This window comes from Neodiprion fabricii, chromosome 5 (assembly GCF_021155785.1).
Source record: "Neodiprion fabricii isolate iyNeoFabr1 chromosome 5, iyNeoFabr1.1, whole genome shotgun sequence".
In the NCBI taxonomy this organism is placed as follows: domain Eukaryota; kingdom Metazoa; phylum Arthropoda; class Insecta; order Hymenoptera; family Diprionidae; genus Neodiprion; species Neodiprion fabricii.
Window position 1 is genome coordinate 34,147,884 of NC_060243.1, and position 25,301 is coordinate 34,173,184.

At 39.1% G+C, this 25,301-nt stretch overlaps 3 protein-coding genes across 9 annotated transcripts; 2 read left to right on the forward strand and 1 right to left on the reverse strand.

The window, feature by feature from the left end:
• Positions 1-221: 221 nt before the first annotated feature.
• Positions 222-9,029, forward strand: LOC124184083 (CTTNBP2 N-terminal-like protein). Of its 2 annotated transcripts, XM_046573490.1 has the most exons (8): positions 222-1,080; positions 2,039-2,140; positions 2,241-2,465; positions 2,589-3,213; positions 3,307-3,402; positions 3,539-3,654; positions 5,363-5,767; positions 5,969-9,029. In XM_046573490.1, the coding sequence occupies exons 1-8, from the start codon at positions 886-888 to the stop codon at positions 5,981-5,983; spliced, it is 1,779 nt and encodes a 592-aa protein (XP_046429446.1). In that variant the 5' UTR covers positions 222-885; the 3' UTR covers positions 5,984-9,029. The 2 variants fall into 2 exon arrangements, with proteins under 2 accessions (XP_046429446.1, XP_046429445.1); XM_046573489.1 differs by having other exon boundaries at positions 5,363-9,029.
• A 237-nt stretch (positions 9,030-9,266) lies between these two features.
• LOC124184084 (integrator complex subunit 12-like) lies at positions 9,267-12,112 on the forward strand. Of its 6 annotated transcripts, none has more exons than XM_046573495.1 (5): positions 9,267-9,963; positions 10,608-10,788; positions 11,022-11,390; positions 11,513-11,588; positions 11,670-12,112. In XM_046573495.1, exons 2-5 carry the CDS (start codon positions 10,630-10,632, stop codon positions 11,960-11,962), a joined length of 897 nt encoding a protein of 298 aa, XP_046429451.1. In that variant the 5' UTR covers positions 9,267-9,963; positions 10,608-10,629; the 3' UTR covers positions 11,963-12,112. The 6 variants fall into 6 exon arrangements, with proteins under 6 accessions (XP_046429451.1, XP_046429449.1, XP_046429447.1 ...); XM_046573493.1 differs by having other exon boundaries at positions 9,267-9,956; XM_046573491.1 differs by having other exon boundaries at positions 9,900-10,223.
• Positions 12,113-12,230: 118 nt separating this feature from the next.
• LOC124184082 (plexin-B) lies at positions 12,231-24,945 on the reverse strand. The gene is made up of 7 exons (XM_046573488.1): positions 24,377-24,945; positions 22,491-23,057; positions 21,251-22,176; positions 20,765-21,168; positions 20,160-20,658; positions 16,083-19,775; positions 12,231-15,983 (listed from the first exon to the last, which is right to left on the reverse strand). Exons 2-7 carry the CDS (start codon positions 22,885-22,887, stop codon positions 15,876-15,878), a joined length of 6,027 nt encoding a protein of 2,008 aa, XP_046429444.1. The 5' UTR covers positions 22,888-23,057; positions 24,377-24,945; the 3' UTR covers positions 12,231-15,875.
• Positions 24,946-25,301: the final 356 nt, after the last annotated feature.

The window sequence follows — 25,301 nt, forward strand, 5'->3', positions numbered from 1 at the left end:
TGGGTTGAATATAAAAAATGGGTGCGTCCTAAATTCGGTGGGCCCGGAGATAACTTGACGTTTCTGCATTACCGACGATCGTGTAAAATTCCGATGCACACGAGTCAATAACGACAGAAAACTGCAATTTTCCCCGTGTCCTTCGCCAGCAAACCCGTCCTACATAAGTAGGTAGGCGTTCTATACATATAAAAATTCAACGGTTGAAAGGACTTGAAATACGTTGTTTCACATCAAGTGCTGATACGGGGAATCGATGAATCGTTTTCCACCGCCGGAAGCGATAGGTTGATTCTATGAAGATTCACGGTGGTAACTCGATAATCGCAAATATCGTTTGCTTTGTGGTTGTCGGTTGATTTGTCACCGAAGGTAGAGATTCTTGATTCTCCCCTCGGTTATTATATTGTACTCACCAACTCCGTGGTCCCGGGATCGGAGGAGATTGATTTGTACCTCGAAAACGGCCCGGTCGTCGAGTAAGAGAGTATCGGACGGGTGTTAAAACGTGACCCCGAGTTTATCGCGCGGAGCCGGGATGATATGCTCGGAGTATTTGCCCGTTGGCTCGGGGCTGCGTTGCCCTCGGATTAGAGGACGTCTGCTCGATTTCTTCTAAATTAAAACCAACTACCGACTAGCATTTGACACGCATCCCGCTCGCCGTAGCCGGCAAATAACGCGAGATTGTCTTTTGTCTTTAACTGGTGTAGAAAGGAACGGCAGGCAGCCGTTTTTCGCCGCTTTTTAAACTGCCGAAACAACTGCCGTCAGAGGCATTCTGCTGATCTATCACAGTCAGACGTTAAGAAAGAATTAAAATAAAAACATCGCGTTAACCTCATACCACCGCACCACGCGTTTATTTGACAACGAAAACCCAAGATGGCATCGCAAAGTCAAAATTCTGTCAACGTAAATCCGCCCGCTAACGGACAATCCGCATCACCCGATATATCCGCTCCAAAATCGTCTCAACCCACCCAGGAAACAATGCAGCAACAGCAACAGCAAGAACAGCATCAGCAGCAGACAAATAATTTTGAACCAATTGACAAGAGTTCATCGAACACCCTTAAGGTATACCCTCTGTTAATTTATTACAAGCAGAAGAAACTTATCGTTGGCTGAGTTAATCTGTAATTTTGTATTTTCATCTTGGATATGACATAACTGTGGGGGTTTTGCGCAGGAAGTACATTGACCGAGATTGTGCAGCTTCAGGAATTCTCTGGTTAATCTTTTTTAGGAATTCTTCTTGGTTCGCTTACCAGATTGGTAATCCCAGTTAGATAATGCAGTGCAGTTTGTTCTTCGTTGTAAAATTTATAACAACCATTGTGTTCTTCAGCTTCTTTCTTTTTAATCTAAGACTTAGGTCTTGTCTGTTTTTATAAACTAAATTTTTCATTTTCCCAATCAATTGTCTGCTCCCAATAGTTCTTTATCACACCATATATCTGGTGATAAAAAACATTCCGTAACACGAATCATCCATGTCAGATTAAATGTAATTATTAACTAACTGAATAATTAAATTCCTTATTAATAATAGATATTTGGCGAAAATTGTAATATCTTGTACACGTCGAATTTCTTAGAAATTGTTATCCAAATTGATGATCAGTTGTGATTGTTTCTACTTTGCAATTCGTATTTATCTAAAACATTTGAATATATTTCATGCGCAGTTTACTCAATCTTTCATACTTTATCTGATTTTTATACGAGTGTGAAGATTAGATAAGAGGTAATTTTTTGTTTGTCTCATACTTATTATTCAAATAAATACAGAATCTGAGGGAAAAAAACCAAACAAAGGTTTCACAATTTTTGTTTCAAATATGTAAATTACTTGATTAGTATTGTTATTATTATTATCATCATCATTATCAGAAATCCAAAAAAAAAACTACATATTCCATTTATTTGTCCGTAAATTTTCAAATCTTTGTTCGTACTCTATTATTTTCAATCTATAAAACTCGCAGAAAATGCAGCTAAAGTTAACTAAAAAATCACATATATATCTTTACAGCGTAACCCTAAGATGAAACTGAAGAAGAAAGATCTGCTAAAACTTCTCGGATACTTGGAAGGAGAATTGCAAGCACGAGACATCGTCATAGCAGCTTTAAAAGTAACTCTATAATATCCTAAACATCAATATAGTGATGATAGATTACTTAGCTCTGAAGAATCTAAAAGAATGAGGAAACATGAAAAACTTTCAATTTCAGTCAGAGAAAATGAAGCATCTGTTGAACTCGCGTTACCTCTGCGGTACAAACGATGCTCAGGCTGCTTTGGCAAGGGATGACGCCGTTTTGGGTGGTGTGATAGTCGCGGATAAGAAGCAAGTTGATCAGCAAGTCGCAAGTCTGGAAGCATTGGTAATGCAGCAAAGACGGACGCAGTGTCGTATGGCAAAAGTTCTCAAGGATGCAGAGATAAGGCATAGAGCGGCAAGTGTAAATTTGATTGAATTTATCAAAATTTAACGTGTTAAAAAAAAAAAAGGAAGACAAGAACCACCAAAGTAAGCCAGTACTGAGATTCAAACAAGGCAATTTCATTGGATTTTTCAGGTAATCAAGGAGTTGGAAGAAGAGAAGCGAAAACACGAGCACGACACGGCTCAAGGTGACGACATAACGTACGGTCTTGAAAAGGAGAGAACACGACTTAAAAAGGAGCTCGAGGTTGAGAAACAGGAGAAAAAACGAATCGAGCTTGAGCTTAAAAAAGCCAACGATACACTGGAAGAGGAGAAAAATCGGCAAAAGCAAATCGTCTTGCTTCTGTTAGCAGAGAGAAAGAAGATAATAATGAAGTACATAGAGGAACGCAAGAGGTCCGAGGATCTGGCCCAGATTTTGAGCGAGGAAAAGGTGCGGATAGATTCCATGGCCGAGGGGCTGGAAGAGGAAAGCAAAAAGTCTTTGCAGATGGAGGCCGAGCTTGAAAAGCAACTGGCGCAGTTTGACATGGAGAGGCAACAGTACAGGCAAGCAATAATCAAAGAAGAGAAACGGGCCAAAGAGCTTGAGGCAGAAATAGAAAAACTGAAAGCTGAAATGGAGACGTGGAAGGACACTCAGAGTCGAACCGGACCCGCTAGGGTAGTCGGTGTGGCCCCACCACCTCCACCCGCGAAACCTGCTAATTTAGCCACAATGCCAACCATGAGGACTGCGACTGCCCCGCAAACGCGTAAGTATAAACGTCGTGTTTGCAAAAAAGTAATTTTGCACACCATTATGGTTCAATACTTAATTTTTACTGTCATATCTTTTTTCTGCCAAGTGAAAGGCACGGTTCTGGGAACAGGAACACCTATGGTGAGCAGTAAAGTCGTTCAGCCAACAGCTACCGTATCTAGCGTTCCAGTAAGCGGACCCAGTAAGTTTCAAACTTTCCAAATCTACGCTTTTCAACTTCGATTTAATCTCTTCCTGGATTGTTAAAAGAAGGAAGTATCGGTCGAGCGTGGAATGGGATTAACAATTTTCACTTTACCATGGTTTACTTGTTGCAGCAACGGGATTTGCTCGATCTGTGACGCCAGGGCAAGCTTTGAGGAACGTCGCTTATACTGCACCACCACCACCATCAACAGGAACTGGTGAGACTTCCATGCCAACGGAGCCACAGGTAATCCAACTACACTTCCCAACACATTCTACTCTCATTTAGTATTAGCGCTAAGCCTATTTACACCTGAAGAAGATGAATGTCTGAAACTATGACAATAATCATCCCGTTCTTAATCAATTAGCCACTGGATACCACAGCTTGTGGTACTGGGTGTTGAAAACAACAAAAAAAAAATCTTACCTTTTTGTTAACATGCTCTTCCAATAACTTGCTGTTCGTAAAATAATTAAAACTCGCTATTTCATGTATATAATATAAGTGTCTTGAAGGTACAATTTTTATCCAAGTTTCCTAGATCATTTATACGGGATTACATTCTTCAAAGCAAATAGGCTCGCAGCTTTTGAAATAGAGAGAAAAAGTATGAAAGAATTATTAAAATTTGATGAACAATAAATTATAGAATTTATAGTTGTTATCAAAGATGAATGAAGAACAGGCACGTTCATTTTCGCAATATCAACTGACTTCGTTAAGAAGAATCGTCGTTGAACTTTTTTTTTTCTATCAATTTTACATACGAAGTATACTTTTACGTAATTATTATTTTTTGATAATAGTAATAATAATAATAATATGTACATATATACGTGTAATGTATATGTATACATATTGAATAATTGACAATGCGTTAGAGTTTGACTCATGTTAGGTATAAATCTGAATTCTCCTTTAACGCAGCATGCAAAAATAACGCACCTACGTGATTAAAACACATACATAATACTGTTGCCAAACACTACCATACTTAATTCTAGTCATAGCTCGTTAGTGATTACGATACGTTATACATATATTTATTTTTTCCTCTCACATGCTTTTTTGTTTACTTAGTATCTGTGAATACACATTGATCCCAAAACATTGAATTTAAACAGTATTGTTTCTTTTCTTTCATTTATCGTTATACACATACATATGTAGTATATATATGCTTAAGCTCTTGTTTTAATTGTCGAATTTTCTAATCGATTCCTTTAATTTACGAAGTAGATTATTTCGATTGACTAAAACAGAAAAAGAAAAAATTATAATTGAAGTTATCCAAATCTATACTCGCTACAATGCATTTTTAAGTTAACAAACGAATATTACATATCTAAGCACAAAATTTTATTCTTATTGTTTTGCATTGTGTACATAATGAAATACGATTATTATTTGGTATGTACGATTATTATTCCTTTATTAAAAGCTCTATGCAACTCACTACTGAGAACCTTATTTCAAATCTTCTACCTGCTTACCCTCCTTTAAGCACCGTATCTATAATGCGTCTTTGTTAATTATGTTTCCGTAATCCATAATTCAATCCGAATTATTCCTACATACACCTTATTTCTAGTTATAACTATGTATACCGCTTTCTAAACACACGATTAATTGAATGTGGATTCTAAATTATTACAGTGATTTCTCCACATCAGTAAAAAACTGTAAACTCTGACTTTATATACGTCAGTTGAATAACTCGGAATACTAAAAACCCTCCTCCTTCCTCTAGACAGTGATTGTTGTATTGATGTCCTCGCATACTTATTAACAGATCTGTTTGTTGTTATTTTTTACCCTTCCTTCTTCTTGGATTTCGTTGAATTCCCGGTCGCTTTGGTTTGGTTCTACATTCTAACTTGGCAAATTGAAGATAAAAATATCGGGTTTGTCAAACGAGAGACTGCTAAGCGTGCGTTAATTGGTTTCTTAGGCACTAGAAAAACGGCCGATCGCCGCGGTGTCGTCGGCAGGTCCGACGAACGCCACAAAACTCGCAGCGGTTGGACAAAGCGGTGCAAAGCTTCCTTACCACGGGTCAACAGGTTCGCCTCAAATACCCGGATTACCCCTGGCTAAAAAGCCGTCGATATCTCGAGGAGTCCCACCGCCAGTACCACCCAACAAACCTGTCGTGCCGCCAAAGAAAGAAGCAGCATACCTAAGGCGAACAGAAACAGCTCAGCTCCCTCAAGACTCCTCAAAGTTTGCCAAACAAAACACTTCCCATCCAGCTACATCAGCCGCCTCTGTTCTGTCCCCAAGCACCATCTCCACCTCTTCCACGCAGCCCTCGCATCAAACTGTCACTTCCTCGAGTCATGCGGTAGAAGATGAGGTCGGTATTATTACGAATCCACGTTGACGTGATTTAAGTAAAGTAGAAAGGAAATAGAAAGTTATAAAAATTCAAATCAATACCGTATAGAAGCATTTCTCTCATAATCATACGAAAAGAGTGTAAAATTTTAGATAATTTATCAAAAACGAGTTCATACTTGGTGGACTTACTATTTCTTCTACTTCTATTCAATTTCAGAGCACTCCTCGCTGATATAAGAATCGGGACGAAGATCCGTTATCTTGCTAAGAAGAAAAAAAGTGTCTCCAGTCACGCAAATGCATATGTATATACAGTAATATCGTATATATACACATATATACTGTGATACACATGTATATAGATAGTAAATAGTATTTTATAAGAGTTCAATAGAGCGATGCGAGACAATTACGGGGAAAGAGTGTGAGAGATGGTACTCATTTAGGATGTACAAAATTCGTCTCAGGAGTCGCACACATTCGTCAGTTACTTATTTTAATTATTGCCAATAACATTATTATTATAACAATTGCATTAAACAGTTTGTATATTGTTAGATTAGACTAGCTAGTCAAACTAGCTAATGTTCCAAGATTTTCTCCTGAAACTCAAAACCGACGATACTTTTAAATCGTTAGTATTATTTCAGGCGCAATACTTCTTTAGATAAATTAATCCGAGTAAATGCCCGATGATTCTTAGTTCAATTCTCTGTTGTTGGAGTAGACTGTGTTACATTATTAAATTTAACTAAATAAATAAATAATAATAATAATGATAATAGGTGAACTCTCGACGAGGAAAGATAAGAGAATTGTAATATGTACTATACGACGATCAGTATATAAAACCCGATACTCGTAAAGATTTGGAGCCAGGATTAGCTACTGTCACTGCCTCGGGGAGATTGACTTTTACAAAACTAAAGATTTCATGCGACATGCAGATGCTACGAGAAAAGTTACTACCTACATGTACTAGGTATACAAATAACTAGTTAATTGAAGGCAGCTTGCTAAGTCAAGGAGTGAAAATATTTTCAAGAATAAATGAATTCTCATAAACTAACCGAGCAATGATTAGTTTATGTCGGACGTAAAACGACTCGTTGCAAAATTCTATGTCACAGATAACGTGGAATGTGTAATTGAATTATATTATCTCTGTTGGTTCTGTAAGTCCTTTGTGATATCGGTTTTTGTAACGTCCTATGTAAACGTTTACCTATACTAAACAGATACATACACCTATGTATATACACTATACATATATACATGGATGAATTGCGAGTAGGCGTGTCTCTTTAACAATAAGATGAGGTTTTCTTTACAATGTCTGAACAAAGAATTTCACAGATATTATCGGTACCTTGCGTTTATTCATTATTATCGTATCATATGTTATACCTATACAATATATATAAATGCGCTTTCTAATTAATTATAACTTAAGGTACTTACCAAGTATGCGCAAGAAAAATTACAACTCGCCTCAGAAAATCGATAATGCTGATTTATTTGTTGATCTATTTTCTTCAGGAAAAAAGCAAGTAACTTAAGTCTAATATGATAATGATGATAATAATAATAACAACAACAACAACAATAATAATGATAATAATACTGGCTGAAGATGTCAAGTCTCAAACGGAAACTTTTCTACAAGATAAAAAGGAGACATCGATGACCAATTACTTATGTTTCTGATTCAGTTGAGCTGGAATTCCTGCTTCGATTCGTGTATTATTTGGCAACAAAAAAAAAAAAAGTTACGACCACCTTTACCATTATAGCGGCAACTATTCTGATGTTACTGAATTTTGTTTCTCATGCGAGTCTTCCAGACATATTTTCCCCAAGATATATTGTTCCGAATTATTGGAATTCGTAAAATCTATCTAATCTGAGTTTCGTTTCACTGTTTGAAGCCGCGAAATAGATTTACTTCATGTTATTCGAAAATATCTTTCCTTCGAGTTTCAGTTTCGAAATTCTCAATAACGATTGATTAAACGTCATACAAATGCTTGCAATTTGTGATTTTCTTAAAATTGTTGTACATAATTTATAGCAAACTGATTAAGAAGTCAACGATTAGCCGATAGACTTTTTTTTGTTTTATAAACTTGTAAATAATACTATAATAATATTTTATAGCGCTATATACAAATAAATATTTGCGCTTATCTTGAGTTATAAAGATTTTGGGTAGTATTTATAATAGATCTGTGATTGTAATACTTTTTTAACTCTACCATATTATTTATATTATTGCCAACTATGCGTGGCGCGGTATATTGAAAAATTGTGGTTTTTGGATCAGTTTGCTTACGGATTTCAATTAGTAGATAAACCCTAGCCATAGTTTATACTTGACTTGCGAATACCGTATAATCAGTATGAGTATACATAAAAATTGTAGTTTGTATACGTTGTGTACATACATACCCAGAGTATTGTGATTCCCTGAAGTAAGATACTCGTGTGTGGTTCAACAATAACGTCACCTGCAAAGAGCGTCGTGTAGAAAAATGTATTTACCTAAATATGTATGCGTGTAGTTCATTTTCCAGTGTCATGCGATTACAGTAAAGTAAATTAAAATCAAGAAAGGTTTTCATGCGAGAGAATATGAATGTAAATATATAAAGAAAAATATATAAACGTAGTTGTATTGATCGATGTAGCAACAAGTAATATGATAATGACGATGATACGTGAAAGAAGAAACAAAAAAGGATGTAATTTGCAATTACCATCAACAACATCGATCACAATGACTTTACTTTAGACATACACAAAGTTTACCACAAAATTTTCATATAATTTACTTTACACAATTTCCTTAAAACGTACGACTGACTGCTTCACAATCATGCTATGGTTAACACAATACCCCGAAATGAAAATTTTTCAATAATACTATTGTTATCATCCTGATAAGACTTTCATAAAAAAAAAAAAAAAAAAAAAAAAAAAGGAATACTTATAAATATGATATACATTGTACAGCAGCCATGCTTATTGCATAGCGTAAAACTGTTTGAGCATTTCGAAAATCCTAAGTTTCAACCTGTACAATATTTTTAATACAACAAAAATGATGATACGCTGTTAATATAATATGTAAGCTACATATTTATTTATACGTCGGCTATCCGTCTAACCGCGTGTATAAATATCCCTGCGTACTCGAAATGAAAATGATCATAACTTATTCTCTTCTAGCAAACAAAATTGTACTTAACGTAAAATGTAAAATAAAATATCTGTGTGTAGATATGATGCTTGTAATTACGCCCATATCGTCACCCTGTTAAAAATTATTTTGTTATAAATCACATAACGCGTTATGACCGAAATTCGGATGTATTTTATCATGCAATTTAACATGTGAATACGAATTAATACATAACAAATCATACGATAAATCACGAAGTATAGATTATAACATAAAATACACAACAAATCATATACCGAAACCTATGATTTCTCATATGATTTACGTATTTTATGTTATAATCTATACTTCACGATTTACTATGAGATGTAAAAATACGTATTAAATCGTATTCACATGTTAAATTGGATCATAAAACACATCCGATTTTCGGTCATAACATTATGTGATTTATCACAGAATAATTTTCAGTAGGGTTGATTACAGTACAAATCGGACCGCCGCTACCTAAGAAAATATGACGTCACAACAGAAAAACATTCATTAGGCATATGGACGTGCCTACAGACCAACTTCGTGCTATAGACGTACTCTAAGATTTTATCATGGAGCAATATTAATGGTTTTATATATTGCAAATTTCAAATTACCCTCATGGTGTATTACACTACGATTACCCTTAGATTCTCGTCATTTTCTTCTCATGTTAAGTTTTCGAACAGAATATCTTTCGTGGACACTTATCGGTCTAGAATGAAAGCATTGTGATTTGCGGTATTTAAATTGTTACCGCAATCGGTTAAAACTTTGGAACGCACCAATTACATCACTGAACTCGACGAGTGCTTCGAACTCTATCGGCACAACAGATAACTCGCCGATACGATCACCAGATGTCGCTACGAATATTCAGTAATCGCAAAACAAGAGACTAGCATGAGAAATGGGTGGGAAAACTCGTGTTAGTAGTATGCATGTACCGTCTTCTCAAGTGGTCTGTGGTCCTTCTACCCCGCATCCGATGGTATTGGGTATAGCCTGCCGGTTGTTTTACAACGTTTTATATAGCGTTGTTCCATACATGCTCCGCACACATCAGCGTGAAGCACGTACTAAGTACAGCACTGCACAGGGCCAATAGCCACAATAGCAGTGGCACGTTGATTCTGCACAGAACTGAAGTAGACAGAAAATACTGATCCAATAGTACTTATCTATCCATTCCTCGTTTTTTTACAAAGATATTATTTAGGTTTTAAATCGATTTCAATGGTCGTATAATGTTAGGACGGTAATTATTAGAAACAATATATTATGTAGGGAATGACCTCATGTTTCTATTTAAGTCTGTTAAATACCGAAGTGAACTATTGTATCTAAAATAGCTTGGCTTGAAAAGAAAAATAAAATACCCTCGATATCAGGATTCGAAATCATTCTTCCACCATGTAAAACACATCTCCCTCATTCCTAAAACAGGAGAAAAACTTCAAATTGTTCAGTGAAAATTTAAGCAAATATGAGGAATTAAAATTATTCGAACCCCTCCTTTGTTTGATCACTTGTGATGCCTTCTATTTTTGAAAGGATCCCCAATATGATAAAAACATTGTCTTCCTTGTAAGATAGAAGTATAACCACGCAGCATATTTTATTTTTTAACATTTTTTCCCAGGTGAAACAGTGTTGCGATAATAATGTCTCAGTTGGATCTCGACCCTCAATTCATGCAAGGACTCCGTCTCCTACATTCGCCGAACAAGGATTCAGCAGAACAACTTCGGTCCCTTCTTGATGACGCAATCAGACAAAAACATGGCCCAGCGAAAATGCTCTGCAATGTTCTCCATAAAAAGGTACAAATAATAGATTATTTTTATTCCCCCAGTCCAGGACTCAATTTGTTAATTGTTCTTGATATTGAAAAGGCACTGTTCAACAGCATAGTATCAACATCATTGTTTAATCGCTTCATTTCGATTTTAATAATATGCTATATGAAATCTTATCGATTTTTGCCTCTCCCCAAAAATTAAAGGATCAATCTTTGTTCCATTGCAATATCGCAGTGAATTCATTTATTTTTCAGTACACAATGGAAGAGCCAGTGCTTAGTGACCACAGCAGTGGTAGTAGCAAGAAGAGCAAAGGATCCACCACGTCATCCAAGCACTCGAGCAAATCGAGTAAAAACAGTTCACCCATCAACCTACCTTTGCACGATACTCCCCCAGATATTATCCAGACAGATGACACTTTCGCCCTAGAGATTCTAGAAGATGATTTAACATGCGTCATTTGCAAGGGAATGGATGTAGGGGCAAGGAACCGACTTGTGGAATGTGTAGAATGCCATTCTCTCTATCACCAGGAGTGCCATACGCCTCACATTCTGGATACTCAAATAGATGATCCGAGACTAGTTTGGTATTGCTCGAGCTGTTCAAAATCTCAGCAGGTGGGTAAGGTTTTGTTTGAAAATTCTATACCCGCAGACATTTTTCATTTTGAGGCAGGTCTTCTAATTGTATTTGGAAGCTTGGTTGACTTTCATTTTAATTATTCCTTCAACCATCTCAGGCGTCAAAGGACAGAAGTTCGCCGCGAACTATTGCCGAAGGAAAATCGAAAGATCACAAAAAATCATCAGGTTCCAGTAAGTGTACCAAAAGGAAGAAGAGTTCAATGATATTTTCATACAAAATGCTTGATTCCTTCGTTAATTTGATTTCCGTAGCCTCGAAGCATTCCGACAAGTACAAATCAACTTCTAGTAACGCTACCTCGTCACAGTCGAATAGTGGTGGCAGTACACCAACAGGTGCATCTAGTGCACCAAAACTCACACCGAATATAAACATTGTCAGTGGGGACAGAAGATTAAGGGATATGATGAAGAAAGTGAAGCAAGAGAAACGCAGTAACAGTAGTGGTAGTAGTAAGCATTCTTCGTCAAATGCACTTTTATCTTCGTCAAAAACTGCCCAAGATAAGTCTTTACTGTTTAAGATAAAATCGGGCTCAGAATGAATGATAGGAATTAAATGCTTTTTTTTTATGTTCCTCTCATGCCGAGCAATCTTGCTTCGAGAGCCGATTTTGGATTGAAAAAAACTCTGTATGTAAATGTATCAAAGTAAAACAACCTTTTTTTTTTTATTTAAAAAAAAGTTTATCCAATTCTGACCAAACTTTTATCCCTTGCCCCTTTTTTTTACACAGGTATAACATGGTATGAAATGAATAATGGGAAGACATAATAAGAACGTTTAGTTTATAATACCAATATATTTTGCGATTTCTCAAATGTTTGTCCCTACGTCCCATTGAAAATTTGGCAAGAGTCGTTTTCGTTTGTTTGTTCATAATTTGTTTTTTTTTTATCTCATTTTTTTTCCGAGCGTCACTTAGAACCTAGTAGGTGCGGGATTTTTGGTTATTATGTACAGGGGTGTCATGGGGATATATTAGCATGCACACACATATATACATATTTCGTAATCTAATAATAAAATATGTTCGCTTCCTATATCAAAGTGGTGTGCCTACTCATATTACCCAACAATACCTAAAGTATTTCCAAGTACCCGTACAGAGTATGTTCCTATTTAATGCTAATCCAATATGGTGACTTAAGTGATTTCAAGCGCGCAGCAATAAGTGAATATTGATTGGTGAAAAGTTTTAATTTTCGTTACCATCTGTACAAAATTTATAAATATTTCGAGATATATGTATATTGTATGTATATATCAGCTGTAAAACCTATGTTCGCGTTTGTTGTGCACAACTTATATGAAAATTATAACAGAAACAATTGGCACATTTGTATAAAAAATGTACGTACGCGACTTCAGAATGTCTATATTAATGTATCTATATACCTTTTTATTTTAATTTTTAATTTTACTTTATATTATATCAATATGAACAAAGCTGTAATTGGCGTTATTGTTTTCTGAATCGTTTCATCTTTTCCTTTCTTTCATCTAAACAGCTACAATCATAAATAAGTTAAAATCATCATTTCGTACACAAATGTTAGTCTGTTTTTTAGTTTCTTCTCGTATAACACAAGCTGAAAAAGTACACTGTAACGGAGATGATGGACTAACATGAAAGTTTCAAAGTGATCACATTGGATATATTGAAGCCGGAATATGCTCTTGGGGTACTTTCAAAAAATTTTAATTCCTTGTGGTTATTTGCACGCATTCGCGCATTAAAGTAATTGTCTTCGGTGAGTCTGTCGTCCGTTCGTATCTGTGATCCACCCACTACGTAGTCGATTATTATGTGTGCGCGTTACGCGTGTTTTATTTTTCACTTTTCGAGTAAACATGTACGTTGCTCGCACATGCTGCTGCAAAATATCACTGTCCAATAATGCAATTCAACCGATTCCTTAGAATAAGGATAGCGTTAGCCGGTGTGGATAACATGTAGAAAAGTAAAAAATAAAAATAAAAATATACACATAAGACGAAACTCCAAGCATGACAATGTTTGCAATCGTCACAATTATAATAAACTTAATGACACAATGTCAAATGTAGCTGCACTATTAACGACGTACGTTCTTACAGTACTAGCTCATTCATAGGTATAAATAAATACAATACATAGAGAGAGAGAGAGAGATACATATGTTTGTGGCCGGAGGGGGGGGGGGGGGGGGGGGGGGGGCGAGAGCGAGAGCCTGGAGACAAAAAAAGGCGCAAAATAGAAAGAAAGGATAAGATAGAGAGATTTGTGTATTACTTAAGTACAGGGCTGAGCAATGTCCCAAACTCCCTGCCTTCCCGGACCACATTAGTTAATAATTCATACTTATAGATCAAACAGACATAACGGACCTAATCAATACTAATTAGATCAATTCGATAGTTTATAGAAGCGCATAGAGAGCCATGGCAGTGCGCGCTGAGTTAACTCTTGCCAAGACGCGATTTCCAGTCAAAAATTTGCGAAATATAAAAACGATTCGCCAGTCTCATAAAAATATATGTAGAAAAAAAAAAAAAAAAACAATTGTAAAAGATGAAAAGAAAAAAAAAAAAATCCGCAAATGTATTAAAGAAATATTGCAGTAAGGTATAATATATTATCACTACTAACGACACGTGTCTTCAATGCGCCAATATTTCGAATAATTTCGCAGTATTAAAGACGTGCGCCTCGGTTTGGATGGCCATGTGTATCACCGTGTATAAAATTTCAATTCGATCAGAACCTATTCAGGCACCTCAGCCTGACACAATTGTATAAAACGTACTTTAGATCGCGATATACATATATATATATACCAATATATATAATATTGTTCTTAACGATCATCAATAATCACTAATAATTAATAATATCAATAATTATTTATATAGAAGATTAATAATAATTCCCGATAATAATCATAATAATTGATAATAGATATTTCACAAGTCCGTTATTACAGTATTATTTCATAACAACCTTGGCTGTTACTCTTTTTATCCTTCTTCAATATCATCATCATCATCATCATCATCATTATTACTGTATAGAGTATAAACTAAATAATAATAATTAAAGAAAACAATATATATAAAAAAAAAAGTAACGAAGTAAATGATAAAAAAAATTACGTAATCCATGTACGTAGCTAGGCCTAGAGTAGACTGAGCTGCTCTTAATAACGCTTATTCATTAATCCTATGTCAATATCCTTAATTCGCAATATAATAATTTTTTTTTTCAGATCTGTTTCTCGCCAGGTTTCTTCACCTTATTAAACGGGTCGTATATACCTACGCACGACCGTTTCACATGAATTCACAGCGGGCTTAGCTACATTTTTTTATTTTTATTTAAGAGATTCATTGGAATAGAACCACGCAGCTTAACCACTTAAGCTTCTTAAGTCGTAATAATTATTTTCGTGACAAGTGTGCATAAGATTTGGATTTCATGAAGAGTGCGAAACTCACATATGCGCGCATCCCACAAATCGTATTTTCTGTACTACCTCTCGTCAAAAACTACAAAGTAGTAGAGTTGTTGACGGAGGTAGCACAGAAAAGAAATTATTTTAGTATGTGCTTCCATTAGCTTCCATTATTGTGGTTTTATCTTTGTATTTTTTATAATTTATTTATTTTAAGTAGAAGAGCATGAGAGTATCACTTTCCGTAAATGCTGTATCAACATGTGAAGGTACATGTAGTAGGTACGTATAGTTCCTAAAATCCCTCTGGCTAGCTTGCTACTATCCGAGAAGGTATGTCATGAATTTTTGAGAATTCAATGTTCTTGGATCATCAGGTCTTCAGTCAGTATTTAAACCACAAATGACTCCTCGCACACCATCGTCCAAATTGATAACAACAGTCCATCATCATTTAGAACAGTTGCTAATCCTTGATTGGACTTGATCTACGAATTCTTGCCCAACTTGCCGTTTTTACCTTAAAGATTAAGTAAGTTGTCCCTACACCTTAGAGAAATTTTTAACCGACATTATTTAGTCTTTTCTAATACTTCTTGGCGTTCCAATCTCAACGACTTTGTCACATCACCATTTTAATCATCAATATCATCACCGGGAATATCGAAAATAAAAAACGATCCACTAAAATCTCACTGGTTCTGCAGCGGCGTGTAGTATACTTATATGTATATATGAGAAATGCGGAGATACATTAGATGCGAAGTTGCGCATATTCAAATTATTCTTCTTCCTCAACTTATTCCTAGTTTTTTTTTTCTTTCATTTCTCTCGTATCTTTTCCCACATTTCCAACACTGCATATTATGGCTTTCGTTGACTTATTGATAGTCTACAGTCTCTGTACCATAGCATTAACGTTTCCACGCAATTTATGGCATCTCTGAAGCTGATTTAGTCGAGGCACTAGTCAGTATTCATGAGGGGGTCGTCGGGTCCTAGAGCAGAAAGAGCCAGGTTGTGTCAGCAGGCGCTAGTTTCTTCTCCTTCAAGCGTACATGCCACGTTCTCCAACCTGTGCGCAAGATGCAGCTTGCGACAGCCCGCATCGGTTTCCAAGGCCTCTAGGATCTGTAAGAGTAAGTGAAACAAAATCGTGTAAAATTCGTGACAACTTGCCGAGGCATAATCGTAATACTAATTTGGATAAATCAGACAATTCGTTCTCACTTGTTCGTAATATTTGCTGACATAAATATAGAGCTCTTTGAGTGCGGCGATAACATCAAACTCATTGGCATGAGCGGCGCTGAGCTGTTGCATAGCACTGGACATCTCCTGATCGGTAATCAGTGGCAGTCTTTGCACGTCACTGTAAAACCTTCCGACTTTTTCCCTATAGTGCGGTATATCCTTGGCAAAGAGAAGTTTATTGGACGGTGAGTCTTTTCCCAGCCTGTGCTCGGTGGTTGAGCAAGAATCCATGAACGTCTGCGCGATTACAGAAAGACTCGAGTCGACGGTGGTTGTTTTGTTTATGTCAAACATGAAATCAGGATTCTTGATGAAATTCACCCAGAACCTCAGCGGCAGGCTGTTCGATTTCCAGGCATGAGGCACTTCGGGGTCGGTCAGTCCGTGTCTCTTTGCCGCCTCATCCAACAGGTCAAAGAGCCACTTGACGGCACTGGGCAATGCTTCGTTGGCAGTTAAAATAGTGTTCAAAAAATCGTCGACAAACTTTTGCACTGTTCCCTTGGTCGAGAGCAATCTGGTGAGAAATATCTCTGGGATAGCTTTGTGGGTCCTTTCAGGAGGGTGATGTTTGCCCCCTGTAGTTCCCATTCCTGGAGGATAATGCCCTTCCTCTACCGGTCTGACAAGATGATACAGTCTCTGGTTGCCCCCGTGACCACTTTCGATGTCTCCGTTGGCTGTTATAACGGGAGGAGAGTGTTGAGAATTGAAATAAATCCCCCCCGGAGAATGAGAGTAGGATATAGGACTGAGCATGGCATGGTTGGGAGTGGAAGAGAGATGACCCGACGAGCAATGATTGCTGTGATGATGCGATGGCTTGCAGTTATGACACGGTGGTTTACAGCTCACAGAAAAGCCGTCGTTTTGTCTGGGTATCAACGACATCACCGCCGACTCTTTCACCCCGTAGTGAGCCAGCGTGTTTATTTTCTTCCATTCCTCGTTACACTTAGTTGTCAGATCTTCATCCTGCAAAGTGAGATGTCCTCCACGGCCATGTCGCCACTCAAGATCAACCTCATGAATGGACGGTCGTGCTGAAAATGGTGTGTTTTTATACAAGGCGTCTAATATCTTTGATTTCACTTGGTTTATCGTATCGCAGTCAAGCACTTTGCACTGTATTTTCTCATCAAGGTCATCCTGAACTACGTGCAATGTAACAACGCCATGTTCTATCTGTTCACGCAACAGTCTTTCCTCGGACAGAGAATACCTTGCATCGTGAGTTATAACATCGACTGGTCCTTTCTCGATCTGATGTTTTATTGCCTTGAAGAGTAGGAAAAGCGACGAACCGGCGTAATCTTTGAGGTAGTTATACATGCAAAGCGCCATCCAGTTGGTGAGCATCTTCTCAACAACAGATTCCGTTCTTCTCAACATCAGCTGAGGGTACTTTGTACCGACAGATTTATCAATTAGACGAAGCAAGAGATTCATCAAGATGTCAGTTGCATACTCCATTTTCCCCATAAGAACGACCATCAGAAGCGAAGCAACATTTACCTTGTCCCTGATGTTGAAGGACTTCTGTGCTTCCAGAGTATCGATAAATGTTAGTATAAAACACTTGTTGTTTATCAGCTGCTCAAACTGCAGCATAGCAGCATCATAATTTGTTCTCGGTATGTTGTTCCGTGGTCTTGGATCGTTCAGTATGGGATGATCGATAACGCCAGGAAAAAAGACCTTCATGATGTAATTTTTGTGGTCCAAGGTTGGTATGCCTGACGATTCAAGGTCCGCAGTAAGATCGGTCATGTCCGTTTGAAGCTCTGCAAAAGCCTGCTTGCATTCCATGCGAACGTTGCTTTCCAAAGTATCCATCTGTATCTGAATCCGTTTGTATTCTCGCTCAGCCTGCGTGCTTTTTCTTCTGTACAAAACGAGAACTACAACGAAGAGAAAAACCAGTCCAAAAGTACCAGCTGCAATTCCTGCGATAGCTTCGGGTGGAAATGGGTACGATTTGATAACGTCATACCGGAGGTATCCAATGGGAAACCTCAAACTTTGCCCGACACGAACAACGACCAAAGGCAGACCATCTTCCATTTTGATTCCAAGCTCGTCAGTGTCAGTTGGCTGCTGATCAGGCGGAGTGCAAACGAGCTGCGTTAAAGCCAGGGATGTCACGTTGCATGGCATGGTACCAACGGTAACATTAACGTCAGACTCGTCGCTTGCGTGATTCAAGTTTTCACCTTCTATGACGAGCGTATCTCCTTTGTAGAGTTTCACGCTATTTGGAAATGGGAAGAACTTTGGATCCTCAACATATAGCAGCTGATTCCTCAAGCTTTGAAAGTGCTTTTCCAGGTCTCTTACGGTTTCGACGTTGTCCATAACAAAACCTATTCTTAAAGCTAATTGAGATTCCTTTAGAACTTGAGATCCATGTTTATGGAGAGATCGTTTGACGCGCTGTGTCACTTTGAACTTCTCAGCTATGCAGGGACTTGGGCATTCCATTTGGGTAGGATTCAACACCGTGCAAATAGTTTTGTTAATCGGCACTGGATCGTTCTCAAGATAAACCTCCATCTCTGGTTTTTGTATTGTATCCAGATTAGTGCCGTGTACGGTGATCATTCTCCCACCTGAAGCAAAGCTTCTCAGTGGTTTTATCTCCATTATCGTAGGATCGTGCGTATAGTTGTACGGATTACTGTCCAGAGTACGATTCGCGCCGTCAATGCTCAACGTGAGCCGTCTTATTCGCCGCACCCGTCCAGACTTGCTAGTCACACAAGTAAGCCGAGTACTACTAGCTTGAGTGGCATTCACCTGACACGGGAGTTCGTCCAAAAATGCCGAAATCGTACTCCCAATATTAAGATACATCCCAGAAATAGCCAACTGCGTCCCGCCGCTCTGCGGTCCAATCGAGGGATACACACCGGTCAACTGGATGTCTTTGTAATTAAAAAGTACAGCACTCTCCGTGTACCCGGCATCGTTACCGACGACGACTGAGGCCGTAGCCTCATGAGGACTAGGACCAGTACGGCAAACTATTTTTACGGAAACCTCGTAGTCCTCTAGAGCGCAGGGTGTATCGCCAATATGTATTTTTCCCTCCACGTCGCTTTCCTTGAGTCCCAAGTTGCTTCCTTCTATGGTGACCAATGTACCGCCTTCGATCGGACCACTGAGAGGCTTTATCATGTCGATTCTTGGCTTAGGACACTCCAAGAAGGGTGAATAGAGGCAAGAGTGTCTGTAGACGCAGCTGTTTTCACACCAGGTGCACTCGTATTGTGGGTCTCTGGTAACGCAGAGGGAACAATCCGCGTGCTCTCTGTGGGAACCAAGGACTTCGCACTTGTAAAGAACCACTGTGGTCTGATCGACATGATGGTTCGTGTTCCAGACAACAGTAACTGCAGCTTCATATTTGCCCGATATTGCCTCGTAGGAATAAACAGTTTTGTCGCATACGATAAAGCGGTTGCTGTCGACGCGCGCTTGAACCCTGAGATTTGCACCTTCGATTGTAACGATACACTGGAAGCCTGTATGCCCGACTTGCGGATGTGGTAGGTTTTCAACCTCAAGAACTATTTCCTTCGGCACATTGTTTGGAAGCATCAATGGTTCATCCCTCCTTGCAAATCGTGGACAATATTGAACTCCGTGCGTCGCTAGATGTGATGGGTTCTGTGAAATCAAGTTTACTATCAGCACAATGTCTAATGACATAGAGGAAGTTATGGATAGATTTGCATATCTAGTACGTAACAACGTGACTAATAAAACAAGAGGAAACAATGATCATTAAAGCAACACCACGCATATCTATCCTGTTTTATACATATAAAACCATCAATCACAAGCACAAAAATTTACTATCTCCAGCTCAATCAGTTTTTACATTAACCTTTAGAGGACTGGCCTGGCTTCTTTTGGAGCCAGTAGGTAACTCGGAAACCCCTATTTATATACATAAATCATACCTTTGAAAATATCAAATTTCAAGGGAAAAATTCCGGCTCTCTACTCTATAAAGATTAATCTCGTGTCAATATACATGTAAATACTCACATTTTCTCCTGAGATGACATTGCCTTGGCAGCACGTGATATTGTGAGTGCATTTATTCTCATACACACACCAGCTGCAAGCCCACTGAGCTCTGACGCATTCCGAGCACATGGTGTGCCTGGAGCAGTCGTAGTAGGCAAAATTGCGTGATACAAAATCCTTGTTAATTTCGCTTGAACGGACAGACAAGGGTACCAATACGTGATCAGTATCTTCGGCGATGCTAGGTCTGCCTAACACAGGCGGAGTTGGACAGGACAATCCAAAACGAGTCATCTGAGCATCGATCGGCTCAGCATTTCCAAAGACGCATTTGTACTTAGCACCTGTCGGAAGCTCTGGCAAGGTTCTGATCGTCAACCTGACAGTTGTTATCTGATTTATGGGTATTCTGTCTGGCAGCACTTGCTCGAAATCTATGCACTGCTGTCCTGTACCCAATGACAACCATCGAGGACTGCTGTGGCTAGCTTTCTGGCAATCACCTCTTACCGTACACCTGAATCACATCATCAAAAATTCGTTGACAAGTACAGAAATAAAAGATTATGAAAATCAAAGCAAAATATTGAATACTAAATAATGAGTCTAGATTAATTACTCACTTTTTTTCCAACGAACACCAGCCGCAATATGGATCTTTGGCATCCAGACAGCTACTGCAGTTGGTGTAGCTGCTACAATGCTCTACTTTGACTTTGATGATTTTCGAGGTGGACAGTACATAAAGATATTTTCCATTAGATGAGATTGTAGTATCAGGCAGTAGTTTTTGTCCCCTATCAACAACAATGCTTTCGTAAACAGCTGCCTCGGCTCCTGATAGCAAAACCTTTTTCAAAACTCCGTCAGTTGTTCCTAAAAACGCGACCGTGTGACTTTCTGTGTTTGCTATAGTAACAGCGGACACAGATGTGTTATGAAAGTGTAGCACGGCCTGAGCAACTATTGGAGAGACACCAGAAATCTTGAGTCCAACTTCACAAAAATTTAAAATATTCCCCGTTGTCTGTAAAAGCAAATTTCATCATCGTTAATTACAGTACAAGATTGTCGACATCAAATCAAAACTTTTATACACGTTTACTTACTCCTGCCGTTGGACACTTTCCATCTTGGATAGGACCACTGACATATCCCATGTTCCTGTACTTGATGCTCCCATTGAAACACATGTGTATATTCTCGTTGAACTTCATTTCTATGTCTTGCAAACTGTAAACGCATACAGCGGATCGAGGTAGAGGTTCGCTGGTAATGCCTTTGCTTGGGGAAAATACCGACACAAAGACCGGATCTCCAATAGAAATCCCAAGCTGCATTGCCAGATCGCTACCAGCTGGAGCAACCTTGGCATCTTGTACTAAATTGTAAATGTGTTGTCTTCCGTCACCAGTGTCAACGGTACACTGAAGGGTGACTTCTGTATAGCTATCGTAATTTGGATCGCTAATGCAGCTGCGGGCGAGTCGAGAAACATAGCCAAGTTCCTCTTGCTCCGGTAGATGCGACTGCTTTTGAACAAGTACAAAGTACGCGTAATCGCTGGCATTAAAGCCGTAAACGTATTTAACTAAGAAATGATCACGATATTTTACGTCGATGTGTAAAATAGACTGCTTGTTGAAAGTATACTCAGCAAACTCCAGGGTGAATAGTTTTCTACTTGAAATGGCAGGAACGTCATGCCGGTAGTCTCCGTTGTTTGTGAATGTCGTGCCGACGTATAAAATGTTTGTTCTACCCCAGGGGTTGTATTTCTCAGGGCCAACAAAGGCGTACGTTGATGAATTGTCATCGTTTGCAGCCACGCTGGTCAGAATGAATTCTGGTTTCAGGGATATGTTGCTCATTTTGTACTTTTCGCAAGCTCCCTGAAGCAGGGAACCACAGACGATGAGGGTACGAGAATCAAGGTCAGCTACTAACACCTTGTTCACATTATCCATCAAAGAAGTAGTTATCTCCTTTGATGTACAACCACTGGCATGACACTGCGGATTGTCCATCCTTGGACCTGAAATAATTTAAACTTGTTTGCATACAAGTCTTCCAATACAATCATCGCCTATACGAACATTTGCTGTACAAATAATCTTGCTCAGAATTCGATTCTTCTTCAAAAAGACTCAACAATCTTTTCAAGCAGTACAATGCAGCAGTGGTTTCAGTCATAAAAACAAAGTATAAAAAATTGCTGCAACATATCACAATTCAAAAGATGAGTCGTCTCAGAATTTATTCCTAAATCAAGTCCAGTACAAACCATGATGAAACGCTGAAGAATGAAAATTAAAATCGAATAAGCATTACAATGGTGTAAATATTTACCAGTTGAAACAATCGCCTCTAATTGTAGATCCGAGTCTAACTGCATGAGTCTGTTAACAGCACCAGCGTATAGCCTGTTGGTGATGGGATCACTGGTAAGGTGGTTAAACTTAAGGGCACCTTCTCTAGTGGTGTTAAGAACTAAGGGAGAGAAATTGGATCTCAAGTTGCCCAGAGAAGGAAACTGAGCAACGATGTGGGGGGAGGTTTTTTCTGGTGAAAGGGGGACAGGACTGGCCGGTGCGTCCATAGCAGCAGCCGCTATGGTGACTAAAAGCCACGCAGCAATTGGCAGCGATGATACGGACCCGAGGCATTTGGAAAACAGCGACAACCGTGGAGGAGGAGGTACTGGGGGTGAAACAGGAAAAGGTGGTCGTGACCTGGGGAGCCTCATGGTGCACAGGGATAACAGGCACTGTGTCGCGACACAGTGAACTGGGGTACGAAGTGATTTAGGAAATGTGATTGGAGTATGTGCCCGGCTGGTAGTTAACCAGTGGCAGAATGGCACTACCAACTACGCCAGCATCCAGACGCCAACATGACGCTTAACGCTTCATGTCCCTGAAAAAGTGTAAGACAAAAGAAACTAATTAATCTTGGAGTAGGTCCAACATAATTACAATTAAATTTCCACGATTGATTCAACACTTCTAGGTCTTAAACAATATCGTTCGAATTATTTGAAAAGAAACAAACCACTGTCTATACTACAATTTGAATGTTCTTCCAAGTTTGAGTAGCCGTCCAAAGGAAGTAGTCGTTCATACTTTGTATTTGAAATTAGTTTCAGTATTAGAATCATAATTTTTACGAGAAAGACTAACTTTCAATGATATTTCTCAACATCGATCCATATTTTCATTAATTAGATTTCAGTGTCGGTAAAATTCCAGAATCAAACTAAAATAAGATTGCTCGGGATGAGCTATTATAAACCCTATCTGTGACAATTCCACATACTTTCAGTTCTTGCAGATTCATTTCTAGAACCCCACTTTATATACGTGTAGTGATTGAATCTATTTTGAGATATCAGAAACAATTGCCAGCAGCTATAGCAGTATTTAAGAACTCTTGCTGCATTGTCTAACGAGTTGGCAAGGGGAGTTTTGCAGCTAGTCATAAAAGACTGTGAGGCAAAGTGGACGGATATGAATTGAGCATGGGGGGAAGAGGAGTTCAGATCCTGCTGTTCAAAAAGCTATGGTAGTGTTGCCATTGTTCCAATAACTCAACGTGTAACATGTTCGTTTTATTTAAAACAGAACACGAGCAGAGATGGAAGTCGCTGTTATATTTCAATTCCTTTTTCAGTTATCGACAAAAAGGAGATAGTACATTGGTATGTAGAGAAAAAATTAAGTCGTAAAATAGAAATTAAATGTAAATGGTGAGAAAGGGGGGCGGGGGAGGAGTAACGCAGCAAACAAACACACTCACCCAAACGTAATCTGAAATAACACGTATGGTTTTGTATCCTCGCGGGTATCTCTTTGTACGCACACACGAGAGTACCAGAGGTGTGAGTGATGATAAGAGGAGTGAACTGAAGTACGGAACAGGTGCGAGAAACGATTCAGTTTAACCTGCTGCCTCGCGGGAGGATAATAGGCGGAATTAAAAAACGATTTCGAAGTCCCGCTAATTGCGGAGAAGAAACGAAGAAGGAAGGGTATAATCCAAGGAGCTCTCACCCTCTCCTCTCATTCACATTAATCAAAACGCATCTCTCGCGGCAGCGTTGTGTCGCACGCACAACCACCGCAATCCCAGCGTCGTTGTGTGGATATAATTGATACCCGCTGCATGTGAAGAGAGGAGAGCCGATCGGAGTAGGTCTTTGAACATGGTGTGTATGTACCTAATCGCTAGACGCATACCTTGATCGCCGATGAATCCCGATCGTCGCCGTCGCCGTCGTCGTCGATCCGTCGTGAAGTCACAATGACGGTGCCCGATTTATTGTTTAGTTTTATAGCGGCATAATAGCTAGGGTACATAGCTGGGCTCCTATACCTCACCGTCCGTTAGATCGTCGTCATCGCCGCTACCGCCGCAAAACATTCCTCTGATGTATAGAATTTCTTATATTTTTTTCTGCCTCTCTCCTCCGCTCCTCTCGCGAACGCTCGCTCGCACTCGCTCGCTCACTCTCTCTCTGTCTTTCTCGATCACACTGCTCTTCTCCCTCGCACGTATTACTGATCCTACGTTCGTTCGACGGCACGCACACAAACCATCCGCCACTGGCACTTGTGAGATAACAGGAAACAGCGGCGATCGGCACTTCGTTAACCAGTGTCGGACCGCCTACCGCAAACTACGGGATGCTCGCACTGTCAGTTCACTCGCGATAATACTAATCTGGGAGTTAGGCACGACCGCCATTAACGTTCGACTACTGACGGAGGCCGTGGCTGACCGCTAGGCGCTACTCGCTAGGCTACAGCGCAACGTGCGCTGCCAGCGCTTGTCGCTACCCCCACTCCCGGACTCGAGGCGATTATCGATATCTCGGCTTCGACCAATTGCCCAGCATTGGTTCTCTCAACGAGCGTTACTGTTGGCCGGAGCGGAGTCACGTGGTAGTCACCGACGCTGAGGATCGTAAACACAGCACAGTCGCAGTAACTCGCGCATAGAACGCCGTCGAGGTAATCCACGAATTTTAGGTCTGCTAAACGCACAGCTCATTTGATTGAACCGTTGTCGTGTTCTTATGAAAAATACTGAATGACAGAATGGCAGTACAGCCTACAACGTCGAATGTATACTTATTTTTAGGATTAAATTGAGATGTTACTA

What these genes read in the sequence shown, in the direction of transcription:
- LOC124184084 (XM_046573495.1), top strand. Translation starts at nt 10,630, where the DNA reads ATGTCTCAGTTGGATCTCGACCCTCAATTCATGCAAGGACTCCGTCTC. An exon ending in GCAATGTTCTCCATAAAAAG is followed by an intron (nt 10,789 to 11,021) that starts GTACAAATAATA and finishes TTTATTTTTCAG; the next exon opens with TACACAATGGAAGAGCCAGT. An exon ending in GCTGTTCAAAATCTCAGCAG is followed by an intron (nt 11,391 to 11,512) that starts GTGGGTAAGGTT and finishes CAACCATCTCAG; the next exon opens with GCGTCAAAGGACAGAAGTTC.
- LOC124184083 (XM_046573489.1), top strand. Translation starts at nt 886, where the DNA reads ATGGCATCGCAAAGTCAAAATTCTGTCAACGTAAATCCGCCCGCTAAC. An exon ending in CGTTCCAGTAAGCGGACCCA is followed by an intron (nt 3,403 to 3,538) that starts GTAAGTTTCAAA and finishes TACTTGTTGCAG; the next exon opens with CAACGGGATTTGCTCGATCT. An exon ending in CCATGCCAACGGAGCCACAG is followed by an intron (nt 3,655 to 5,362) that starts GTAATCCAACTA and finishes TTGGTTTCTTAG; the next exon opens with GCACTAGAAAAACGGCCGAT.
- LOC124184082 (XM_046573488.1), bottom strand. Translation starts at nt 22,887, where the DNA reads ATGAGGCTCCCCAGGTCACGACCACCTTTTCCTGTTTCACCCCCAGTA. An exon ending in GAAAGTGTCCAACGGCAGGA is followed by an intron (nt 21,169 to 21,250) that starts GTAAGTAAACGT and finishes TTGCTTTTACAG; the next exon opens with ACAACGGGGAATATTTTAAA. An exon ending in TGGTGTTCGTTGGAAAAAAA is followed by an intron (nt 20,659 to 20,764) that starts GTGAGTAATTAA and finishes GATGTGATTCAG; the next exon opens with GTGTACGGTAAGAGGTGATT.